This window comes from Dromaius novaehollandiae, chromosome 31, assembly GCF_036370855.1.
Source record: "Dromaius novaehollandiae isolate bDroNov1 chromosome 31, bDroNov1.hap1, whole genome shotgun sequence".
NCBI classification, from domain to species: domain Eukaryota; kingdom Metazoa; phylum Chordata; class Aves; order Casuariiformes; family Dromaiidae; genus Dromaius; species Dromaius novaehollandiae.
Window position 1 is genome coordinate 38,017 of NC_088129.1, and position 21,330 is coordinate 59,346.

Genomic DNA, 21,330 nt, shown 5'->3' on the forward strand with positions numbered 1-21,330 from the left:
CCCGGGGGGGGGATCCGTGAGGTGAAGCCGGCCCCGTTGGGGCTCCGGGTCCCGGTGGGGGGGTCCCGGTCCCGTCGGGGGGGTCCGTGAGGTGAAGCCGGTCCCGGGGGGGGTCCGTGAGGTGAAGCCGGTCCCGGGGGGGGCTCCCGGTCCCGAGGAGGGGCGGTCTGTGAGGGGATCCCGGCCCCGTTGGGGCTCCGGGTCCTGTTCGGGGGATCCGTGAGGTGAAGCCGGTCCCGGGGGGGCTCCTGCTCCCGGGGGGGGTCCCAGCCCCTTTGGGGGGCTCCGGTCCCGCGGGGGGGGATCCGTGAGGTGAAGCCGGTCCCGTTGGGGCTCCTGGTCCCGGTGGGGGGGTCCCGGTCCCGTCGGGGGGCTCCGGGTCCCATTCGGGGGATCCGTGAGGTGAAGCCGGCCCCGTTGGGGCTCCGGGTCCCGGGGGGGGGATCGCGGTCCCATTGGGGGGGTCCGTGAGGTGAAGCCGGTCCCGGGGGGGCTCCCGATCCCGAGGAGGGGCGGTCTGTGAGGGGATCCCGGCCCCGTTGGGGCTCCCGGCCCCGTTCAGGGGATCCGTGAGGTGAAGCCGGCCCCGTTGGGGCTCCGGGTCCCGGGGGGGGGGTCCCCGCCCCGTCAGGGGGCTCCCAGCCCCGGGGGGGGGATCCGTGAGGTGAAGCCGGCCCCGTTGGGGCTCCGGGTCCCGGTGGGGGGGTCCCCGCCCCGTCGGGGGGCTCCGGGTCCCGGTTGGGGGGGGGGAACCGCGCGGCCCCTCCGCGGAGCCGCCGCCGCCGCCGCCGCCGGCAGCAGCAGCGGCAGCAGGACGTCGCGTCGCGCGCGGCCCCGCCCCTCCCCGGCGAGGCCCCGCCCCCGGCCCCGCCCCTGCCGCGGCGGCGCGCGCGGGGCATTGTGGGAGGAAGCGGCGGCAGCGCTGCCCAGCGAACATGGCCGCTCCGTGACCGCTCCCGCCGCCGCCGCCGCCCTCCGCCGCCCCCCGCCGCCCCCGGCCCAGCCGCCCGGCCCGGCCCCGGGGGCGCCGCCGCGGCGGGGCCCGCGCCGCCCCCTCCCCTCCCCTCCCTCCCCCGCCGCCGCCCGGCCCGGCCCGGCCCGGCCCGGCCGCCGCGGCGCGGGGCCCGGCCCGCCCCGCCTCGCCGCGCCGGGGCCGCCGCGGCCGCCGCCCGCCCCCATGGACAGGAACTACCCGGCCGCCGGCTTCGGGGACCCGCTGGCCGCCGGCCCCGGCTGGACCTACGAGCGCTCCGCCAAGGCCAGGTGCGGCGGCGGCGGCGGCGGCGGGAGGGGGCGCGGGGGGCCGCGGCACCGGGACGAGGCGGGTCTGGGAGCCCGGTGCACCGGGGGGAGAGGTGCAGGAGCCCGGGGCACCGGGAGCTGGGGGGTCTGGGAGCCCGGTGCACCGGGGGGAGAGCTGCAGGAGCCCGGGGCACCGGGACGAGGCGGGTCTGGGGACCCGGTGCACCGGGGGGAGAGCTGCAGGAGCCCGGTGCACCGGGAGCTGAGGGGTTTGGGGACCCGGTGCACCGGGGGGAGAGGTGCAGGAGCCCGGGGCACCGGGAGCTGCCGGGCCTGGGGGCGCGGTGCACCGGGGGGAGAGGTGCAGGAGCCCGGTGCACCGGGAGCTGGGGGGTCTGGGAGCCCGGTGCACCGGGGGGAGAGGTGCAGGAGCCGGGGGCACCGGGAGCTGGGGGGTCTGGGAGCCCGGTGCACCGGGGGGAGAGGTGCAGGAGCCCGGGGCACCGGGAGCTGGGGGGTCTGGGAGCCCGGTGCACCGGGGGGAGAGCTGCAGGAGCCGGGGGCACCGGGAGCTGGGGGGTCTGGGAGCCCGGTGCACCGGGGGGAGAGGTGCAGGAGCCCGGGGCACCGGGAGCTGCCGGGCCTGGGGACCCGGTGCACCGGGAGGAGGGGTGCAGGAGCCCGGTGCACCGGGAGCTGGGGGGTCTGGGAGCCCGGTGCACCGGGGGGAGAGCTGCAGGAGCCCGGTGCACCGGGAGCTGAGGGACCTGGGGACCCGGTGCACCGGGGGGAGAGCTGCAGGAGCCCGGGGCACTGGGAGCTGGGGGACCTGGGGACCCGGTGCACCGGGAGCTGGGGTGCAGGAGCCTGGGACACTGGGGGAAAAAGGTGCCAGGTCCCGGTGCACCGGGAGCAGGGGGGTCTGGGGACCCGGTGCACCGGGGGGAGGGGGTCTGGGGACCCGGTGCACCGGGGGAAAAGGTGCCGGGAGCCCGGTGCCCCGGGAGGAGGCGACACGAGGACCCGGTGCACCGGGGCAGAGGTGCCAGAGAGCCGGGTCCCCGTGCGCCCGCGGGCGGGAGGCCACTAGGTCCTCGTGCGCCGGGTCCTTGTGCGATGGGGACACGAGGGGGCTGGGTCCCCGTGCTCCAGGTCCCCGTGCACCCGCGTGCGGGAGGCTGCCGGGTCCTCGTGCATCAGGTCCTCGTGCATCAGGTCCTTGTGCGATGGGGACAGGAGGGCGCCGGGTCCCCGTGCACCCGCGTGCGGGAGGCCTCCAGGTCCCCGTGCACCTGTGGACGGGAGGCTGCCGGGTCCTTGTGCGCTGGGTCCCCGTGCACCTGTGGGCAGGAGGCTGCCGGGTCCTCGTGCATCAGGTCCTCGTGCGATGGGGACACGAGGGGGCCGGGTCCCCGTGCACCTGCGGGTCCTCGTGCGCCGGGTCCTCGTGCGCCGGGTCCTCGTGCACCCATGTGCGGGAGGCTGCCGGGTCCTCGTGCATCAGGTCCTCGTGCATCGGGTCCTCGTGCGATGGGGACACGAGGGGGCCAGGTCCCCGTGCACCCGCGTGCGGGAGGCTGCCGGGTCCTCGTGCGCCAGGTCCTCGTGCACCCATGTGCGGGAGGCTGCCGGGTCCTCGTGCGCCAGGTCCTTGTGCGATGGGGACAGGAGGGCGCCAGGTCCCCGTGCACCTGTGGGCAGGAGGCTGCCGGGTCCTCGTGCGCCGGGTCCTCGTGCACCCGCGTGCGGGAGGCTGCCGGGTCCTCGTGCGCCGGGTCCTCGTGCACCCACGTGCGGGAGGCTGCCGGGTCCTCGTGCGCCAGGTCCTTGTGCGATGGGGACAGGAGGGCGCCAGGTCCTCGTGCGCCAGGTCCTCGTGCGCCGGGTCCTCGTGCACCTGTGGGCAGGAGGCTGCCGGGTCCTCGTGCAACGGGTCCTCGTGCATCTGGTCCTTGTGCGATGGGGACAGGAGGGCGCCAGGTCCCCGTGCACCCACGTGCGGGAGGCTGCCGGGTCCTTGTGCGCCGGGTCCTCGTGCACCTGCAGGTCAGAAGCCACCAGGTCCTCGTGCATCAGGTCCTCGTGCGATGGGGACAGGAGGGCGCCAGGTCCCCGTGCTCCAGGTCCCTGTGCACCCGCATGCGGGAGGCTGCCGGGTCCTCGTGCGCCGGGTCCTCGTGCTCCAGGTCCCCGTGCACCCGCGGGCGGGAGGCTGCCGGGTCCTCGTGCGCCAGGTCCTCGTGCGCCGGGTCCTCGTGCACCTGTGGGCAGGAGGCTGCCGGGTCCTCGTGCAACGGGTCCTCGTGCATCTGGTCCTTGTGCGATGGGGACAGGAGGGCGCCAGGTCCCCGTGCACCCACGTGCGGGAGGCTGCCGGGTCCTTGTGCGCCGGGTCCTCGTGCACCTGCAGGTCAGAAGCCACCAGGTCCTCGTGCATCAGGTCCTCGTGCGATGGGGACAGGAGGGCGCCAGGTCCCCGTGCTCCAGGTCCCTGTGCACCCGCATGCGGGAGGCTGCCGGGTCCTCGTGCGCCGGGTCCTCGTGCTCCAGGTCCCCGTGCACCCGCGGGCGGGAGGCTGCCGGGTCCTCGTGCGCCGGGTCCTCGTGCACCTGTGGGCAGGAGGCCGCCAGGTCCTTGTGCATCAGGTCCTCATGCGATGGGGACAGGAGGGTGCCAGGTCCCCGTGCACCTGCGGGTCCTCGTGCGCCGGGTCCTCGTGCACCTGTGGGCAGGAGGCCACCGGGTCCTCGTGCGATGGGGACAGGAGGGTGCTGTGTCCCCATGTGCCAGGTCCCCGTGCATCAGGTCCTCGTGCGATGGGGACAGGAGGGTGCCAGGTCCCCGTGCACCCACGTGCGGGAGGCTGCCGGGTCCTCGTGCGCCGGGTCCTCGTGCATCAGGTCCTCGTGCGATGGGGACAGGAGGGTGCCAGGTCCCCGTGCACCAGGGACAGGAGGGCGCCGGGTGCCCGTGCACCACCCCAGCATCACGCGCGGCACGCGGCTCCGGGCGTCGCACGCCTCGCACAAGCGCTGCTGCTGGTGCCAGGCCGCGTTTCCGGGCGAGCTCTGCGGCCGTCGCACGGGCACCCGTGTCGCACGCCTTGCACGGGGGGCTGTGCGCGGCGGTGCCGTTGCCTGGCCGCGCGTGTCACGCGCCTTGCACGGCTGCTGGTGTTGCACGCCTGCCTCGTGGGCGTAGCCTGGCCCTCGTGCGTCGCACGACTGCAGGCGTTGCACGTGCTCGTACGTCCCCCCTCATGCGTGGGCCGGGCACTGCGGTGCGTCGCACGCTCACGCTGCCGCGCGGGTTGCCGGCTGCCTGCGCGTGACCCCCTCGTGCGAGGGCCGTGCGTGGCGGGTGCCCGCGACCCCCTCGCGCGCGTGCTGACCCCCCCCCTTTCCCTGCAGCCTGGTGTCCGGGGGGGGCTGCGCGCGTCCCCCTCGTGCGAGGTCTGTCCGGGGTGCTCGTGCGAGCCCTCGTGCGACGCTCGTGCGACGCTGGTGCGAGCCGTGCTGTCCCCGCGGCCCGGTGTCCGGGGGCTCACGCGGGGCCCTCGTTCCCGCTTCCCGGGGGGGTCCGTGCGCGCGGCCACTCGTGCGACGCTCGTGCGACGCTCGTGTGACACTCGTGCGACGCTCGTGTGACACTCGTGCACGCTTGTCCCCGCAGCCTGGTGTACGGGGGCTCGCGCGGGGCCCTCGTTCCCGCTTCCCGGGGGGGGTCCGTGCGCGCGGCCGCTCGTGTGACGCTCGTGTGACGCTCGTGTGACACTCGTGTGACACTCGTGCACGCTTGTCCCCGCAGCCTGGTGTATGGGGGCTCGCGCGGGGCCCTCGTTCCCGCTCCCGGGGGGGGTCCGTGCGCGCGGCCCCTCGTGCGACGCTCGTGCGACGCTCGTGTGACGCTCGTGCGACGCTCGTGGGACGCTCGTGTGACGCTCGTGTGACACTCGTGCACGCTTGTCCCCGCAGCCTGGTGTCCGGGGGCTCGCGCGGGGCCCTCGTTCCCGCTTCCCGGGGGGGGGTCCGTGCGCGCGGCCCCTTGTGCGACGCTCGTGCGACGCTCGTGGGACGCTCGTGTGACGCTCGTGTGACACTCGTGCACGCTTGTCCCCGCAGCCTGGTGTCCGGGGGCTCGCGCGGGGCCCTCGTTCCCGCTTCCCGGGGGGGGGTCCGTGCGCGCGGCCCCTCGTGCGACGCTCGTGCGACGCTCGTGGGACGCTCGTGTGACGCTCGTGTGACACTCGTGCACGCTTGTCCCCGCAGCCTGGTGTCCGGGGGCTCGCGCGGGGCCCTCGTTCCCGCTCCCGGGGGGGGTCCGTGCGCGCGGCCCCTCGTGTGACGCTCGTGTGACGCTCGTGTGACACTCGTGTGACACTCGTGCACGCTTGTCCCCGCAGCCTGGTGTATGGGGGCTCGCGCGGGGCCCTCGTTCCCGCTCCCGGGGGGGGTCCGTGCGCGCGGCCCCTCGTGCGACGCTCGTGCGACGCTCGTGTGACGCTCGTGCGACGCTCGTGTGACACTCGTGTGACGCTCGTGTGACACTCGTGCACGCTTGTCCCCGCAGCCTGGTGTACGGGGGCTCGCGCGGGGCCCTCGTTCCCGCTCCCGGGGGGGGTCCGTGCGCACGGCCCCTCGTGCGACGCTCGTGCGACGCTCGTGCGACGCTCGTGTGACACTCGTGTGACACTCGTGCACGCTTGTCCCCGCAGCCTGGTGTCCGGGGGCTCGCGCGGGGCCCTCGTTCCCGCTCCCCGGGGGGGGTCCGTGCGCGCGGCCCCTCGTGCGACGCTCGTGTGACGCTCGTGTGACGCTCGTGTGACACTCGTGCACGCTTGTCCCCGCAGCCTGGTGTACGGGGGCTCGCGCGGGGCCCACCCGGACGCCGACCTGCTGCACCGGCAGCCCTACGGCGCCCCGCACCCGCTCCAGGGCTATGCCGCCAACCACCACCCCCCAGGTACCGCCGCGTCACCTCCCTGTCACCTCCCTGTCACCCCCCTGTCACCCCCCACCGTCCCGCCCGGGCCGTGGCTGCGTCCCGGCGTCCCCCTGGCCCCGTCCGGGTGGCCCCGTCCTGGTTGCAGCGTCCCCGGTGTCCCCGTCGCTGCAGCACTGTCTGTGTCCCCACGGCAGTGTCCATGTGGCGGTGTCCGTGTCCCCGTCCCCATGATGATGTCCCCACGGCGGGGTCCCTGTCCCCATGATGATGTCCCCACGGCAGGGTCCCCGCAGCATCCACGTCCCCGTGGCCATGTCCTCGTCTCCATGATGATGTCCCCACGGCAGTGTCCATGTGGCAGTGTCCATGTCCCCGTCCCCATGATGATGTCCCCACGGCGGGGTCCCTGTCCCCATGATGATGTCCCCACGGCAGGGTCCCCGCGGCGGTGTCCCCGTCCCCATGATGATGTCCCCACGGTGGTGTCCATGTCCCCATCCCCGTGGCCATGTCCCCGTCCCCATGATGATGTCCCCACGGTGGTGTCCATGTCCCCATCCCCGCGGCGGTGTCCCCGTCCCCATGATGATGTCCCCACGGTGGTGTCCGTGTCCCCGTCCCCATGATGATGTCCCCACGGTGGTGTCCATGTCCCCATCCCCGTGGCCATGTCCCCGTCCCCATGATGATGTCCCCACGGTGGTGTCCATGTCCCCGTCACCGTGGCCATGTCCCCGTCTCCATGATGATGTCCCCACGGTGGTGTCCGCGTCCCCACGGTGGTGTCCCCGTCCCCACGGTCACGTCCCCATCGCCTCGCAGCCTCGTCCCGGTCCCTATGGCCCTGTCCCCGTGGTCGTGTCCCTGTCCCCGTGGTCACGTCCCCGTCGTGTCCCCGTTGCCCCACGGCTTCATCCCCGTCCCCGCGGTCACGTCCCCATTGCGTCCCGGTCCCCACGGCCGTGTCCCCATCCCTGTGGTCGCATCCCCTCGTCCCTGTCCCCACGGTCACGTCCCCATCGCCTCGCGGCCTCGTCCCGGTCCGTGCAGCCGTGTCCCCATGCCCATGGTCCTGTCCCTGTCGCCATGTCCCTGTCCCCGTGGTCACGTCCCCGTCATGTCTCCATCGCCCCGTGGCCACGTCCCGGTCCCCGCGGCCGTGTCCCTGTCCCCGTGTCCCCGTCCCCGCGGCGGTGGCATCGTCCCCGGGCGCTGACGGCCGCGGCAGGGCTGTCGGGGCTCTTCGAGACGGGGCTGCACCACGCGGTCGCGTCCCCGTCCCCGCTGTCACGTCCCGGTCCCCGTGGTCACGTCCCGCTCCCCCCGGCCGTGTCCCTGTCCCCGCGTCCCCGTCCCCGCGGCGGTGGCATCGTCCCCGGGCGCTGACGGCCGCGGCAGGGCTGTCGGGGCTCTTCGAGACGGGGCTGCACCACGCGGTCGCGTCCCCGTCCCCGCTGTCACGTCCCGGTCCCCATGGTCACGTCCCGGTCCCCGCGGCCGTGTCCCCGTCCCCGCGTCCCCGTCCCCGCGGCGGTGGCATCGTCCCCGGGCGCTGACGGCCGCGGCAGGGCTGTCAGGGCTCTTCGAGACGGGGCTGCACCACGCGGTCGCGTCCCCGTCCCCGCTGTCACGTCCCGGTCCCCGTGGTCACTTCCCGGTCCCCGCGGCCATGTCCCTGTCCCCGCGTCCCCGTCCCCGCGGCGGTGGCATCGTCCCCGGGCGCTGACGGCCGCGGCAGGGCTGTCGGGGCTCTTCGAGACGGGGCTGCACCACGCGGTCGCGTCCCGGTCCCCGTCCCCCCGGCCGTGTCCCTGTCCCCGCGTCCCCGTCCCCGCGGCCGTGTCCATGTCCCCGCGGCCGTGTCCCTGTCCCCGTGTCCCCGCGGCGGTGGCATCGTCCCCGGGCGCTGACGGCCGCGGCAGGGCTGTCGGGGCTCTTCGAGACGGGGCTGCACCACGCGGTCGCGTCCCAGTCCCCGCTGTCACGTCCCGGTCCCCGCGGCCGTGTCCCTGTCCCCGCGTCCCCGTCCCCGCGGCGGTGGCATCGTCCCCGGGCGCTGACGGCCGCGGCAGGGCTGTCGGGGCTCTTCGAGACGGGGCTGCACCACGCGGTCGCGTCCCGGTCCCGGTCCCCGTCCCCGCGGCCGTGTCCCTGTCCCCGCGTCCCCGTCCCCGCGGCCGTGTCCCCGTCCCCGCGTCCCCGTCCCCGCGGCGGTGGCATCGTCCCCGGGCGCTGACGGCCGCGGCAGGGCTGTCGGGGCTCTTCGAGACGGGGCTGCACCACGCGGTCGCGTCCCGGTCCCGGTCCCCGTCCCCGCGGCCGTGTCCCTGTCCCTGCGTCCCCGTCCCCGCGGCCGTGTCCCCGTCCCCGCGTCCCCGTCCCCGCGGCGGTGGCATCGTCCCCGGGCGCTGACGGCCGCGGCAGGGCTGTCGGGGCTCTTCGAGACGGGGCTGCACCACGCGGTCGCGTCCCGGTCCCGGTCCCCGTCCCCGCGGCCGTGTCCCTGTCCCTGCGTCCCCGTCCCCGCGGCCGTGTCCCCGTCCCCGCGTCCCCGTCCCCGCGGCGGTGGCATCGTCCCCGGGCGCTGACGGCCGCGGCAGGGCTGTCGGGGCTCTTCGAGACGGGGCTGCACCACGCGGTCGCGTCCCCGTCCCCGCTGTCACGTCCCCGTCCCCGCTGTCACGTCCCGGTCCCCGCTGTCACGTCCCGGTCCCCGTGGTCACTTCCCGGTCCCCGCGGCCGTGTCCCTGTCCCCGTGTCCCCGCGGTGTCACCCCGGGTGCTGACGGCCGCGGCAGGGCTGTCGGGGCTCTTCGAGACGGGGCTGCACCACGCGGTCGCGTCCCGGTCCCGGTCCCCGTCCCCGCGGCCGTGTCCCTGTCCCTGCGTCCCCGTCCCCGCGGCCGTGTCCCCGTCCCCGCGTCCCCGTCCCCGCGGCGGTGGCATCGTCCCCGGGCGCTGACGGCCGCGGCAGGGCTGTCGGGGCTCTTCGAGACGGGGCTGCACCACGCGGTCGCGTCCCCGTCCCCGCTGTCACGTCCCCGTCCCCGCTGTCACGTCCCGGTCCCCGTGGTCACTTCCCGGTCCCCGCGGCCGTGTCCCTGTCCCCGTGTCCCCGCGGTGTCACCCCGGGTGCTGACGGCCGCGGCAGGGCTGTCGGGGCTCTTCGAGACGGGGCTGCACCACGCGGTCGCGTCCCGGTCCCGGTCCCCATCCCCGCGGTGGTGTCCCCGTCCCCGCGGCCGTGTCCCTGTCCCCGTGTCCCCGCGGTGTCACCCCGGGCGCTGACGGCCGCGGCAGGGCTGTCGGGGCTCTTCGAGACGGGGCTGCACCACGCGGTCGCGTCCCGGTCCCGGTCCCCATCCCCGCGGTGGTGTCCCCGTCCCCGCGGCCGTGTCCCTGTCCCCGTGTCCCCGCGGTGTCACCCCGGGCGCTGACGGCCGCGGCAGGGCTGTCGGGGCTCTTCGAGACGGGGCTGCACCACGCGGGCGGCGCCGCCCCCGACGCCTCCGTCATGAACCTCATCTCGGCGCTGGAGTCGCGGGCGCCGCAGCCGGGGCCTTCGGCCTCCTCCCTCCTCTCCCAGTTCCGCACCCCCTCCTGGCAGACTGGTAAGACTGGGAGCGCTGGGAGCCCCCCCGGGGGGGTTCTTATATGTCTAGATGGTCCCTGTTTGCCCCAGGGGGTCCTTAACCTGCCCCAGAGGGTCCCATCCTGCCCCAGAGGGTCCCTGTTTGCCCCAGGGAACCCTTAACCTGCCCCACAGGGTCCCATCCTGCCCCCAGGGGCTCCCCTTTGCCCCCCTGGGGGTCCCAGCCTGCCCCAGGGGGTCCCTATTTGCCCCCGGGGGGGTCCTTGTATGCCCCAGAGGGTCCCTGTTTGCCCCAGGGGGTCCTTAACCTGCCCCAGAGGGTCCCATCCTGCTCCCGGGGGTCCCAGCCTGCCCCCGGGGGGGTTCTTATATGTCCCAGGGGGTCCCTAACCTGCCCCAGAGGGTCCCTGTTTGCCCCAGGGGGTCCCATCCTGCCCCGGGGGGGCCCCTATTTGCCCTGGGGGGGTTCCTATGTGCCCCGGGGGGCTGTAACCTGTCCCAGGGGGGTCCCTACGTGCCCCATGGGGTCCCTATGTGCTCTGGGGGGTCCCTACGTGCCCCTGGGGGGGTCTCTATGTGCCTCAGCGGGTCCCTGTGCGTCCTGGGGAGCTGTAACCCGCCCCGGGGGGGTCCCTACATGCCCCAGGGGATCCCTGTGTGCCCCGGGGGGTCCCTATGTGCCCCATGGGATCCCTATGTGCCTTGGGGGGCTCGTATGGGTCCCAGGGGGTCCCTATGTGCCCCAGAGGGTCCCCACATGCCCTGGGGGTCCCTATATGCCCCGGGGGGTCCCTGCGTGCCCCTGGGGGCTCCTTATGTGTCCCGGGGGGTCCCTACGTGCCCCAGAGGATCGCTACATGTCTCAGGGGGTCCCTACATGCCCCGGGGGGGTCCCTATGTGCCCCGGGGGGTCCCTGCGTGCCCCTGGGGGCTCCTTATGTGCCCCGGGGGGGTCCCTACATGCCCCAGAGGATCGCTACGTGCCTCAGGGGGTCCCTACGTGCCCCGGTGGGTCCCTATGTGCCCCGGGGGGTCCCTGCATGCCCCAGAGGATCGCTACGTGCCTCAGGGGGTCCCTACGTGTCCCAGAGGGTCCCTACATGCCCCAGGGGGGTCCCTATGTGCCCCAGAGGGTCCCTATATGCCCCGGGGGGTCCCTGCGTGCCCCTGGGAGCTCCTTATGTGCCCCGGGGGGGTCCTTACGTGCCCCAGAGGATCGCTACGTGTCTCAGGGAGTCCCTACGTGTCCCAGAGGGTCCCTATGTGCCCCGGGGGGTCCCTACGTGCCCCAGAGGATCGCTACGTGCCTCAGGGGGTCCCTATGTGCCCCAGAGGGTCCCTACATGCCCTGGGGGTCCCTATATGCCCCGGGGGGTCCCTGCGTGCCCCTGGGGGCTCCTTATGTGTCCCGGGGGGTCCCTACGTGCCCCAGAGGATCGCTACGTGCCTCAGGGAGTCCCTACGTGTCCCAGAGGGTCCCTGCACGCCCCGGGGGGGTCCCTGCGTGCCCCAGAGGGTCCCCACATGCCCTGGGGGTCCCTATGTGCCCCGGGGGGTCCCTGCGTGCCCCTGGGGGCTCCTTATGTGCCCCGGGGGGTCCCTACGTGCCTCAGGGTGTCCCTACGTGTCCCAGAGGGTCCCTGCACGCCCCGGGGGGGTCCCTATGTGCCCCAAGGGGTCCCTGCGTGCCCCTGGGGGTCCCTATATGCCCCAGAGAGTACCTATGTGCCCCGGTGGGTCCCTATGTGCCCCAGATGGTCCCTATGTGCCCCTGGGGGCTCCCTATGTGCCCTAGATGGTCCCTACGTGCCCCAGGGGGTCCCTGCGTGCCCCGGGGGGCCGTAACCTGCCCCGGGGCGGCGGGATCCCCCCCCCCCGTCACCCCCCGGCCGGGCGGCAGGGCCCCGCTGACGGGGCGCCCGCCGCCCGCAGCCATGCACACGCCGGCGCCGGCCGAGCTCTTCATCTCGGGCGCCCTGCCGGGCTCGGGCACCTTCCCGTCGTCGTCGGCGCTGAGCGCCTACCAGCACCCGGCGTCGTTCAGCGGGCGCAGCTTCCCGGTGAGCTCCTCGCTGAGCCTGCAAGACGCGGCCTTCAGCCCCAGCTCCAACGGGCTGCTGTCGCCGCACGAGCCGCTGCTGCACATCAAGCCGTCGCAGCCCAGCGTGCCGGCCTCGCTGAGCTTCGAGCGCCTCGGCGGCGCCGTGCTGGGCCCGGGGCTGCCCGGGGCGCAGAGCTCGGCCTACCGCAGCGCCCAGGAATCCGCCTCGCGTCACCTGCCCTCCCAGTTCAACCTGCTGCCCTCGGCGCTGGCGGCGCCCGCCGAGCAGCCCCCGCCGCCGCCGCCGCCGCCGCAGCTCTACAACGCGGCCGTCTTCGGCGGCGGCGGCGGCGGCGAGCGCGCCGTGCCGCGCCAGGACAGCGTCATCAAGCACTACCAGCGGCCCGCCGGCGCCCAGGCCGGGCTGCCGCCCGCCGCCCACTCGCTGCAGCACTACCTGAGCTGCGGCGGTGCCTACCAGCAAATGCCGCCGCGCGCCGCCGCCGCCGCCGGCCTGGCCTGCAGCCCCCTCGGCGAGCCCTCGCCCGCCGCCTCCGAGGGCTCCCAGCCGCCGCCCAAGGCGGCCCCGGCGGCGCGGCAGGACGCCCCGGCGCCCGGCTACCGGCCCATCATCCAGTCGCCCGCTTACTCCGCCGGCGCCGCCGCCGCTGCCGCCTCGTCCTCCAAGTCCAAGAGCTACTCGGCCTCGCGGCAGCCGCCCCGCTCCACCGCCACCCCCAAGTGCCAAAGCAGCTACACGCCGTCGACGCCCAAGGCCAGCTCCGTCATCGCCAGCCAGTCGCCGGCCTACTCGCCGGGGCAGCCGCAGGGCCTGCTGGCCATGGGGCAGGCGGGCGGCTACGGCGGCAGCCAGCCCCCGAGCCTCTCGGCCGTGAGCCAGGCCTCGCAGGGCTTCGGCGGCGGCGGCGGCGGCGGCGGCGGCGGCGGCGGGGCCGCCTCCGAGCTGGGCGGCGGCGGCGGCAAGGCGCAGAGCTACCCGGCGGGCCAAGCGGCGCCGAGCCAGGGCGGGCAGAGCGGGCCGGGCCTGCAGCCCTGCGCCAGCCAGAGCTACTCGCCCGAGCAGCTGCAGGCGCTGCCCTACGGCGTGCAGGCCGAGGCGGGCGGCCCCGGGGGCTACGGGCCGCCCCACTCGCAGGGCTTGCCCACCGCCAGCCCCTCGCTGAGCTACAGCACCGGGCACTCGCCGGCCATGCCGGCGCACGGGCAGGGCCTGCCCTACGCCCACGGGCAGCCGCTGGGCGACTCCAGCCCCTCGCAGATCATCCGGCCGCTGCAGTCGCCGCCGGGCGCCCGGCCGCAGAGCGGGGCCTCGCCGGGCCAGTCGCAGAAGTACCTGAGCTCGGTGCTGTCGCCCTCCTTCATGGCGCCGGCGCAGGGCTACGGCGCGGCGCCCGCCGCCCTGGAGCGCGGCCCGGCCTACGGCAAGGCCAAGGGCGAGGCGGAGCTGCTGGGCGCCGAGCGCAGCGAGGACGAGGACTTCCTCATCCAGCACCTGCTGCAGGCGCCCAGCCCGCCGCGGGGCCCCGGCGAGGCGCTGGCGGCCTGCGAGGAGCGCGGCCCCAAGGCGCTGGCGGCCTACGGCGGCCTGGCCAAGGCCGAGGAGCGCTACCAGCTGCAGAGCGTCATCCGGCCCAACTCCAACCTGGAGGGCCCGGCGCTGGAGCTCTCGCTGCTCAAGGAGAAGAAGAAGGCGGAGCGGCCCAAGGACTACGCGCACGCCCGCGCCACCCCGGAGGCCCTGGCCACCTCGGTGGTGCACTACGGCCACCAAGCCGGCGCCCTCGACTCCTACGCGCCGGAGCTCAAGAAGGTGGAGCACCTGCCCGGCGCCCACCTGGACGCCGGCGGCAAGGAGCTGCCGCAGCCGCACGCCTACTTGCAGAAGACGCCCGAGCACGCCGCGCTGGAGCCCCACGGGCTGCTGCTGGAGCCGGCGCCCGAGCTGCCGCCGCTGGCCCTGCCGCCGGCCCCGGGTGCCGCCGCCGCCGCCGCCGCCGCCGCGGCCGGGGGGGCCCCGCTGCTGCCGTCGGTGCTGACGCACACGCAGAGCCAGCTGCACGGGCGCGGCAAGGCGCGGGCGCCGCTGGACGTGCACTTGCTGGAGCCGCCGCGGCTGCCGCCCGCCGCCGCCTCGCCGCAGCTGCAGCTGCAGGCGCTGGAGGCCCATCTGCAGCAGGCGCACGCCCGGGCCCAGGCGCTGGAGCCGCCGGCCTCGCCGCGCCTGCGGGCCCAGCTGCAGCCCGAGGCGCTGGAGGTGCTGCCGCAGCCCCCGGAGATGCAGGACTTCCTGGAGCCGCCGCTGGGGCTGGAGCCCCACCTGGGCCAGGGCGGCGGGGTGCCGGCGGCCGCCCACCTGCTGCCGCCGCCGGCCGCCCTGGAGGCCGAGGCCTCGCAGCGGGTGCCGCCGGCGCCGCTGGAGCCCAAGGAGCACCCGTTCGAGGGCGGCAGCCCGGCGGGCGCCAAGCAGCGCTTCGTGCCCCTCACCTCCATCTGCTTCCCGGACTCGCTGCTGCAGGACGAGGACCGCAGCTTCTTCCCCGGCATGGAGGACATGTTCGGGCCGCCGCCCTGCGGCCCCGACGACTTCGCCAAGGGCGCCGAGGACGAGGCGCCGGGCCTGGAGCGCCCCGAGGGCCTCAAGGCGCCCGCTTACGACATGCTGCCGCCGGGCCAGAGCTACCCGGGCTTCTGCGGCGGCGGCGGCGGCAGCGGCGGCGGCGGGGGGGGCGGCGGCGGCGGGGGGGGCGGCGAGGGCGAGCAGCACCTGGCGCTGGAGGCCGCCAAGCACGAGCTGCCCTCCACCGTCAACGCCGAGCCGCTGGGGCTCATCCAGGGCGGCCACGGCGAGGGGGCCAAGCCGCCGCTGGCCTCGCCGCTCTTCTGCTCCTCCAAGCCCAAGAAGCTGCTCAAGACCTCCTCCTTCCACCTGCTGCGCAAGCGGGAGCCCTTCCCGCCGCCCAAGAAGACCTACGCGCAGGAGTACGAGTTCGAGGACGACGAGGACAAGGCGGACGCCCCCGCCGACATCCGCCTCAACAGCCGCCGCCTGCCCGACCTGCTGCCCGACCTCATCTCCAGCTGCCGCGCGCGGCCCAGCCTCAGCCCCATGGGCGACATCGACTTCTGCCCCCACCCCGGCGCCCACGAGGGCCCCAAGAAGCGCGGCCGCAAGCCCACCAAGCCCAAGCGCGAGGGGCCCCCCCGGCCCCGCGGCCGCCCCCGCATCCGGCCCCTGGCCGAGCCCCACGGCCTCCTGGCCCCCGACGGCCCCAAGAAGCCCCGCGGCCGCGGCCGGGGCCGGGGCAAGAAGGGCCCCGAGGACGACGCCGGCGCCCTGGAGCCCCTCAAGCCCCTCAAGGTGACGGCGGCGGGGGGCTCCGGGGGCGGCCGGGGGGCGCGGGGGGGGGCTGGGGATGCTCTGGGGGGCTGGGATGGGGGGTTTGGGGGTGCTGGGGGGGTTGGAGGGGCTGGGGATGCTCTGGGGGGCTGGGATGGGGGGTTTTGGGGGTGTTTTGGGGGTGCTGGGGGGTTTGGGGGTGCTGGGGGTGTTTGGAGGGGCTGGGATGGGGGGTTTGGGGGTGCTGGGGGGGTTTGGGGGGTGCTGGGGATGCTCTGGGGGGCTGGGATGGGGGGTTTGGGGGTGCTGGGGGGGTTTGGAGGAGCTGGGGATGCTCTGGGGGGCTGGGATGGGGGGTTTTGGGGGGTTTTGGGGGTGCTCGGGGGGGTTGGGGGTGCTGGGGGTCTCTGCAGGAGCTGGGGATGCTCTGGGGGGCTGGGATGGGGGGTTTGGGGGTGCTGGGGGGTTTGGAGGGGCTGGGGATGCTCTGGGGTGCTGGGATGGGGGGTTTTGGGGGTGTTTTGGGGGTGCTGGGGGGTTTGGGGGTGCTGGGGGGGTTTGGAGGGGCTGGGATGGGGGTTTGGGGGTGCTGGGGGGGTTTGGAGGAGCTGGGGATGCTCTGGGGGGCTGGGGGGGTTTGGAGGAGCTGGGGATGCTCTGGGGTGCTGGGATGGGGGGTTTTGGGGGTGCTCGGGGGGGTTGGGGGTGCTGGGGGTCTCTGCAGGAGCTGGGGATGCTCTGGGGTGCTGGGATGGGGGGTTTTGGGGGTGCTGGGGGGGTTTGGAAGGGCTGGGGATGCTCTGGGGGGCTGGGATGGGGGGTTTTGGGGGTGCTGGGGGGTTTGGAGGGGCTGGGGATGCTCTGGGGGGCTGGGATGGGGGGTTTGGGGGTGCTGGGGGGGTTGGAGGGGCTGGGGATGCTCTGGGGGGCTGGGATGGGGGGTTTGGGGGTGCTGGGGGGGTTGGAGGGGCTGGGGATGCTCTGGGGGGCTGGGATGGGGGGTTTTGGGGGTGCTGGGGGGTTTGGAGGGGCTGGGGATGCTCTGGGGGGCTGGGATGGGGTGTTTGGGGGTGCTGGGGGGGTTGGAGGGGCTGGGGATGCTCTGGGGGGCTGGGATGGGGGGTTTTGGGGGTGCTGGGGGGTTTGGGGGTGTTTGGAGGGGCTGGGGATGCTCTGGGGTGCTGGGATGGGTGTTTGGGGGGTGCTGGGGATGTTTTGGGGGTGCTGAGGGGTCTTTGGAGGAGCTGGGGATGCTCTGGGGTGCTGGGATGGGGGGTTTTGGGGGTGGTTTGGGGGTGCTGGGGGGTTTGGGGGTGCTGGGGGTGTTTGGAGGGGCTGGGGATGCTCTGGGGGGCTGGGATGGGGGGTTTTGGGGGTGCTGGGGGGGTTGGAGGGGCTGGGGATGCTCTGGGGGGCTGGGATGGGGCGTTTGGGGGTACTGGGGGTCGTTTGGGGGTGCTGGGGGGGCTTGGGCGGTGCTGGGGGTCCTTGGAGGAGCTGGGGATGCTTTGGGGTGCTGGGATGGGGGGTTTTGGGGGTGTTTTGGGGGTGCTGGGGGTCTTTGGAGGGGCTGGGGATGCTCTGGGGTGCTGGGATGGGGGGTTTTGGGGGTGCTGGGGGGGTTTGGGGGGTGCTGGGGGTGTTTAGAGGAGTATTTTGGGGGGCTACAGGGTCACTGGGAAGTTCTGGGGGGCTATTGGGGTATATTGGGGGGCTATGGAGACGCTGGGGGGCACTGGGAGGTCCTGGGGGGCTACTGGGCTATTCTGGGGGGGGGGCACTGGGGGGTCCTGGGGAGCTATCAGGGTATGGGGGGGGCTACAGGGACCCGGGGGGGGCAGCAGGGGTGCCCTGACGCCGCCGCGGGTCGCTGTCCCCCCCCCCCAGATCAAGCTGGCGGTGGCCAAGGGGGGCGAGGGGCCGCCGGCCGAGGCGGGGGCCCCCCCGGGCGCCCCCCCGGGCGAGGGGCCCCTGGACAGCAGCCAGACGCGGGAGCGCATCAAGCAGAAGATCAAGGAGGTGGAGGAGAAGCAGCCGGAGATGAAGTCGGGCTTCATGGCCTCCTTCCTCGACTTCCTCAAGTCCGGCAAGCGCCAGCAGCTGCCGCCGGCCGCCACCAGCCCCTCCAAGACGCCCCGGGCCCCCCCCGCGCCCCCCTTCGCCGTGGGGCCCCCCATGCTGGGGGGGGGCCTGGACGGGGCCGAGGGCGAGGGCCTGGTCATGGCCTGCCCCAGCCCCTGCAAGCGGCTCGACGAGGAGCTCAAGCGCAACCTGGAGACGCTGCCGTCCTTCTCCTCCGACGAGGAGGACTCGGTCAGCAAGAACCAGGACCTGCAGAAGAGCATCTCCTCCGCCATCTCCGCCCTCTACGACCCCGCCGACCGCAAGGACCCCGACCCGGCCGGTGGGTGCCTCCATCCCCCCCCCACCAGCCCCTCAGGGGACCCTCGGGGGGCTCCTGGGCTCCCCCCGGGGCTCTCCAGGGCCCTGAGATGTCCCCTGGGAGCCCTAGATAGCCCCCAGGACCTTCCTGGGTCTCCTAGGTGCCTTCTGGGACCCTCCAGGGCCCTGAGATGTCCCCTGGGAGCCCTAGATATCTCCCAGGACCTTCCTGGGTCCCTTAGGTGCCTTCTGGGACCCTCCAGGGCCCTGCGATGTCCCCTGGGAGCCCTAGATAGCCCCCAGGACCTTCTTGGGTCCCCTAGGTGCCCTCTGGGACCCTCCAGGGCCCTGAGATGTCCCCTGGGAGCCCTAGATAGCCCCCAGGACCTTCCTGGGTCCCCTAGGTGTCTTCTGGGACCCTCCAGGGCCCTGAGATGTCCCCTGGGAGCCCTAGATAGCCCCCAGGACCTTCCTGGGTCCCCTAGGTGCCTTCTGGGACCCTCCAGGGCCCTGAGATGTCCCCTGGGAGCCCTAGATAGCCCCCAGGACCTTCCTGGGTCCCCTAGGTGCCTTCTGGGACCCTCCAGGGCCCTGAGATGTCCCCTGGGAGCCCTAGATATCTCCCAGGACCTTCCTGGGTCCCCTAGGTGCCTTCTGGGACCCTCCAGGGCCCTGAGATGTCCCCTGGGAGCCCTAGATATCTCCCAGGACCTTCCTGGGTCCCCTAGGTGCCTTCTGGGACCCTCCAGGGCCCTGAGATGTCCCCTGGGAGCCCTAGATATCTCCCAGGACCTTCCTGGGTCCCTTAGGTGCCTTCTGGGACCCTCCAGGGCCCTGAGATGTCCCCTGGGAGCCCTAGATAGCCCCCAGGACCTTCCTGGGTCCCCTAGGTGCCTTCTGGGACCCTCCAGGGCCCTGAGATGTCCCCTGGGAGCCCTAGATATCTCCCAGGACCTTCCTGGGTCTCCTAGGTGCCTTCTGGGACCCTCCAGGGCCCTGAGATGTCCCCTGGGAGCCCTAGATAGCCCCCAGGACCTTCCTGGGTCTCCTAGGTGCCCTCTGGGACCCTCTAGGGCCCTGAGATGTCCCCTGGGAGCCCTAGATAGCCCCCAGGACCTTCCTGGGTCCCCTAGGTGCCTTCTGGGACCCTCCAGGGCCCTGAGATGTCCCCTGGGAGCCCTAGATAGCCCCCAGGACCTTCCTGGGTCCCTTAGGTGCCTTCTGGGACCCTCCAGGGCCCTGCGATGTCCCCTGGGAGCCCTAGATAGCCCCCAGGACCTTCCTGGGTCCCCTAGGTGCCTTCTGGGACCCTCCAGGGCCCTGAGATGTCCCCTGGGAGCCCTAGATATCTCCCAGGACCTTCCTGGGTCCCCTAGGTCCCCCCTGGGACCCTCCAGGGCCCTGAGATGTCCCCTGGGAGCCCTAGATATCTCCCAGGACCTTCCTGGATCTCCTAGGTGCCTTCTGGGACCCTCCAGGGCCCTGAGATGTCCCCTGGGAGCCCTAGATAGCCCCCAGGACCTTCCTGGGTCCCCTAGGTGCCCTCTGGGACCCTCCAGGGCCCTGAGATGTCCCCTGGGAGCCCTAGATAGCCCCCAGGACCTTCCTGGGTCCCCTAGGTGCCTTCTGGGACCCTCTAGGGCCCTTAGATATCTCCCAGGACCTTCCTGGGTCCCCTAGGTCCCCCCCAGGGCTCTCCAGGGCCCTGAGATGTCCCCTGGGAGCCCTAGATATCTCCCAGGACCTTCCTGGGTCCCCTAGGTGCCTTCTGGGACCCTCCTGGGACTCCTCGCTAACCCCTGGGACCTTCCTGGGTCCCCTGGATCCCCCCCAGGTCCCCTAGAGACCCCCCACAGACCCCTGGGACCCTCCCGAGACCACTAAATGACCCCTGGGACCCTCTCGCAGACCCCTGGGACCCTCCTGAGATCCCTAAATGTCCCCCCTGACCCCTGGGACCTTCCTGGGACCCCTGCGTACCTCCAGGACCCCTAGAGACCCCCCCCAGACCCCTGGGACCATCCTGAGACCCCTAAATGTCCCCTGGGACTCCTAGAGACCCCCCCCAGACCCGCGGGACCATCCCGAGATGCCTAAATGACCCCTGGGACCTACCCTGAACCCCTAAGTGCCTCCTGAGACCCTCCTGGAGCCCCGGGACCCCTAGAGACCCCCCCCAGACCCCTGGGATCATCCTGGGACCCCTCAATGTCCCCTGGGACCCTTGGGGCCCTTCTGGGACCCCTAAATGACCCCCGGGACCCCTAGAGACCCCCCCCAGACCCCCAGGACCATCCTGGGACCCCTCAATGTCCCCTGGGACCCCTGGGGCCCTTCTGGGACCCCTAAATGTCCCCCGGGACCCCTAGAGACCCCCCCCCCAGACCCCTGGGGCCCTTCTGGGACCCCTAAATGACCCCCGGGACCCCTGGAGACCCCCCCAGACCCCTAGGGGCCCTAAATGTCCCCTGGGACCCCTAGAGACCCCCCCACACACCCCCGGGACCCTCCTGAGACCCCTAAATGTCCCCTGGGACCTCCCCTGAACCCCTAAGTGCCCCCAGGACCCTCCTGGAGCCCCCCCCCAGTGCCACATCTCCCCCCCCCCCCGCAATATCACGATATGAGGGGGGGTTCCCCACGTCGTGACCCCCCCCTCCCCGGCTCCCCGCAGACGCCCCCCCGGCGGAGGAGAAGCCGCCCAGCCCGGCGCCCTCGGAGGGCTCGCAGCCCGAGCCGCCCCCCCCCGCGGTGGCATCGGCGGCGGCGGCCGTGGCGGCGGCGTCACCCCCCCCCGCGGCGGCCAGGGCCCCCCCCGAGGCGCCGGCGGCCCCCGCCTCGCCCGAGCACGAGGAGCCCGAGGACTCGCGGCCGCTGCACCTGGCCAAGAAGCAGGAGACGGCGGCCGTGTGCGGCGACACCGACGAGGACGAGGCCGAGAGCGGCGGCGAGGGCATCTTCCGCGAGCGCGACGAGTTCGTGGTGCGCGTCGAGGACATCCAGGCCCTCAAGGTGGGCGCGGGGGGCGCTGGGAGGCGCTGGGAGGCGCTGGGAGGGACTGGAGAGGCACTGGGAGGGACTGGGGAGGCACTGGGAGGGACTGGGAGTGATGGGGAGGCACTGGGGAGGCACTGGGAGGGACTGGGAGTGATGGGGAGGTGCTGAGAGTGACAAGGAGGCACTGGGAGTGATGGGGAGGCACTGGGGAGGCACTGGGAGTGATGGGGAGGCACTGGGAGCCTCTGGGAGTGATGGGGAGGTGCTGAGAGTGACAAAGAGGCACAGGGAGGCTCTGGGGAGGGACTGGGAGTGATGGGGAGGCACTGGGGAGACACTGGGAGGGACTGGGAGTGATGGGGAGGTGCTGAGAGTGACAAGGAGGCACTGGGAGTGATGGGGAGGCACTGGGAGGCACTGGGAGGCACTGGGAGTGATGGGGAGGTGCTGAGAGTGACAAGGAGGCACAGGGAGGCTCTGGGGAGGGACTGGGAGTGATTGGGAGGCACTGGGAGTCTCTGGGAGTGATGGGGAGGTGCTGAGAGTGACAAGGAGGCACTGGGAGTGATGGGGAGGCACTGGGGAGGCACTGGGAGGCACTGGGAGTGATGGGGAGGCACTGGGGAGGCACTGGGAGGCACTGGGAGTGATGAAGAGACACCGGGGGGCACTGGGAGAGACTCTGAAGGACCAGGAGGGTCAGGGGGTCTCGGGGGGGACTGGGAGGAACTGGGAGGGACTGGGTGTGCCGGGGGGGGTCCGAGGGGCCGGGGG

At 73.8% G+C, this 21,330-nt stretch overlaps 1 protein-coding gene across 1 annotated transcript in view; it reads left to right on the forward strand.

Moving 5' to 3' along the window:
* Positions 1–1,137: 1,137 nt before the first annotated feature.
* The window catches only part of PRR12 (proline rich 12), a 33,020-nt gene continuing 12,827 nt past the window's right edge, over positions 1,138–21,330 (forward strand). The window contains exons 1-6 of the mRNA XM_064499530.1: positions 1,138–1,263; positions 6,093–6,205; positions 9,636–9,797; positions 11,711–15,198; positions 17,065–17,581; positions 20,234–20,571. Of these exons, the coding sequence (XP_064355600.1) occupies positions 1,178–1,263; positions 6,093–6,205; positions 9,636–9,797; positions 11,711–15,198; positions 17,065–17,581; positions 20,234–20,571 (4,704 nt within the window). The 5' untranslated portion in view covers positions 1,138–1,177. The remainder of the gene's footprint in view (positions 1,264–6,092; positions 6,206–9,635; positions 9,798–11,710; positions 15,199–17,064; positions 17,582–20,233; positions 20,572–21,330) is intronic.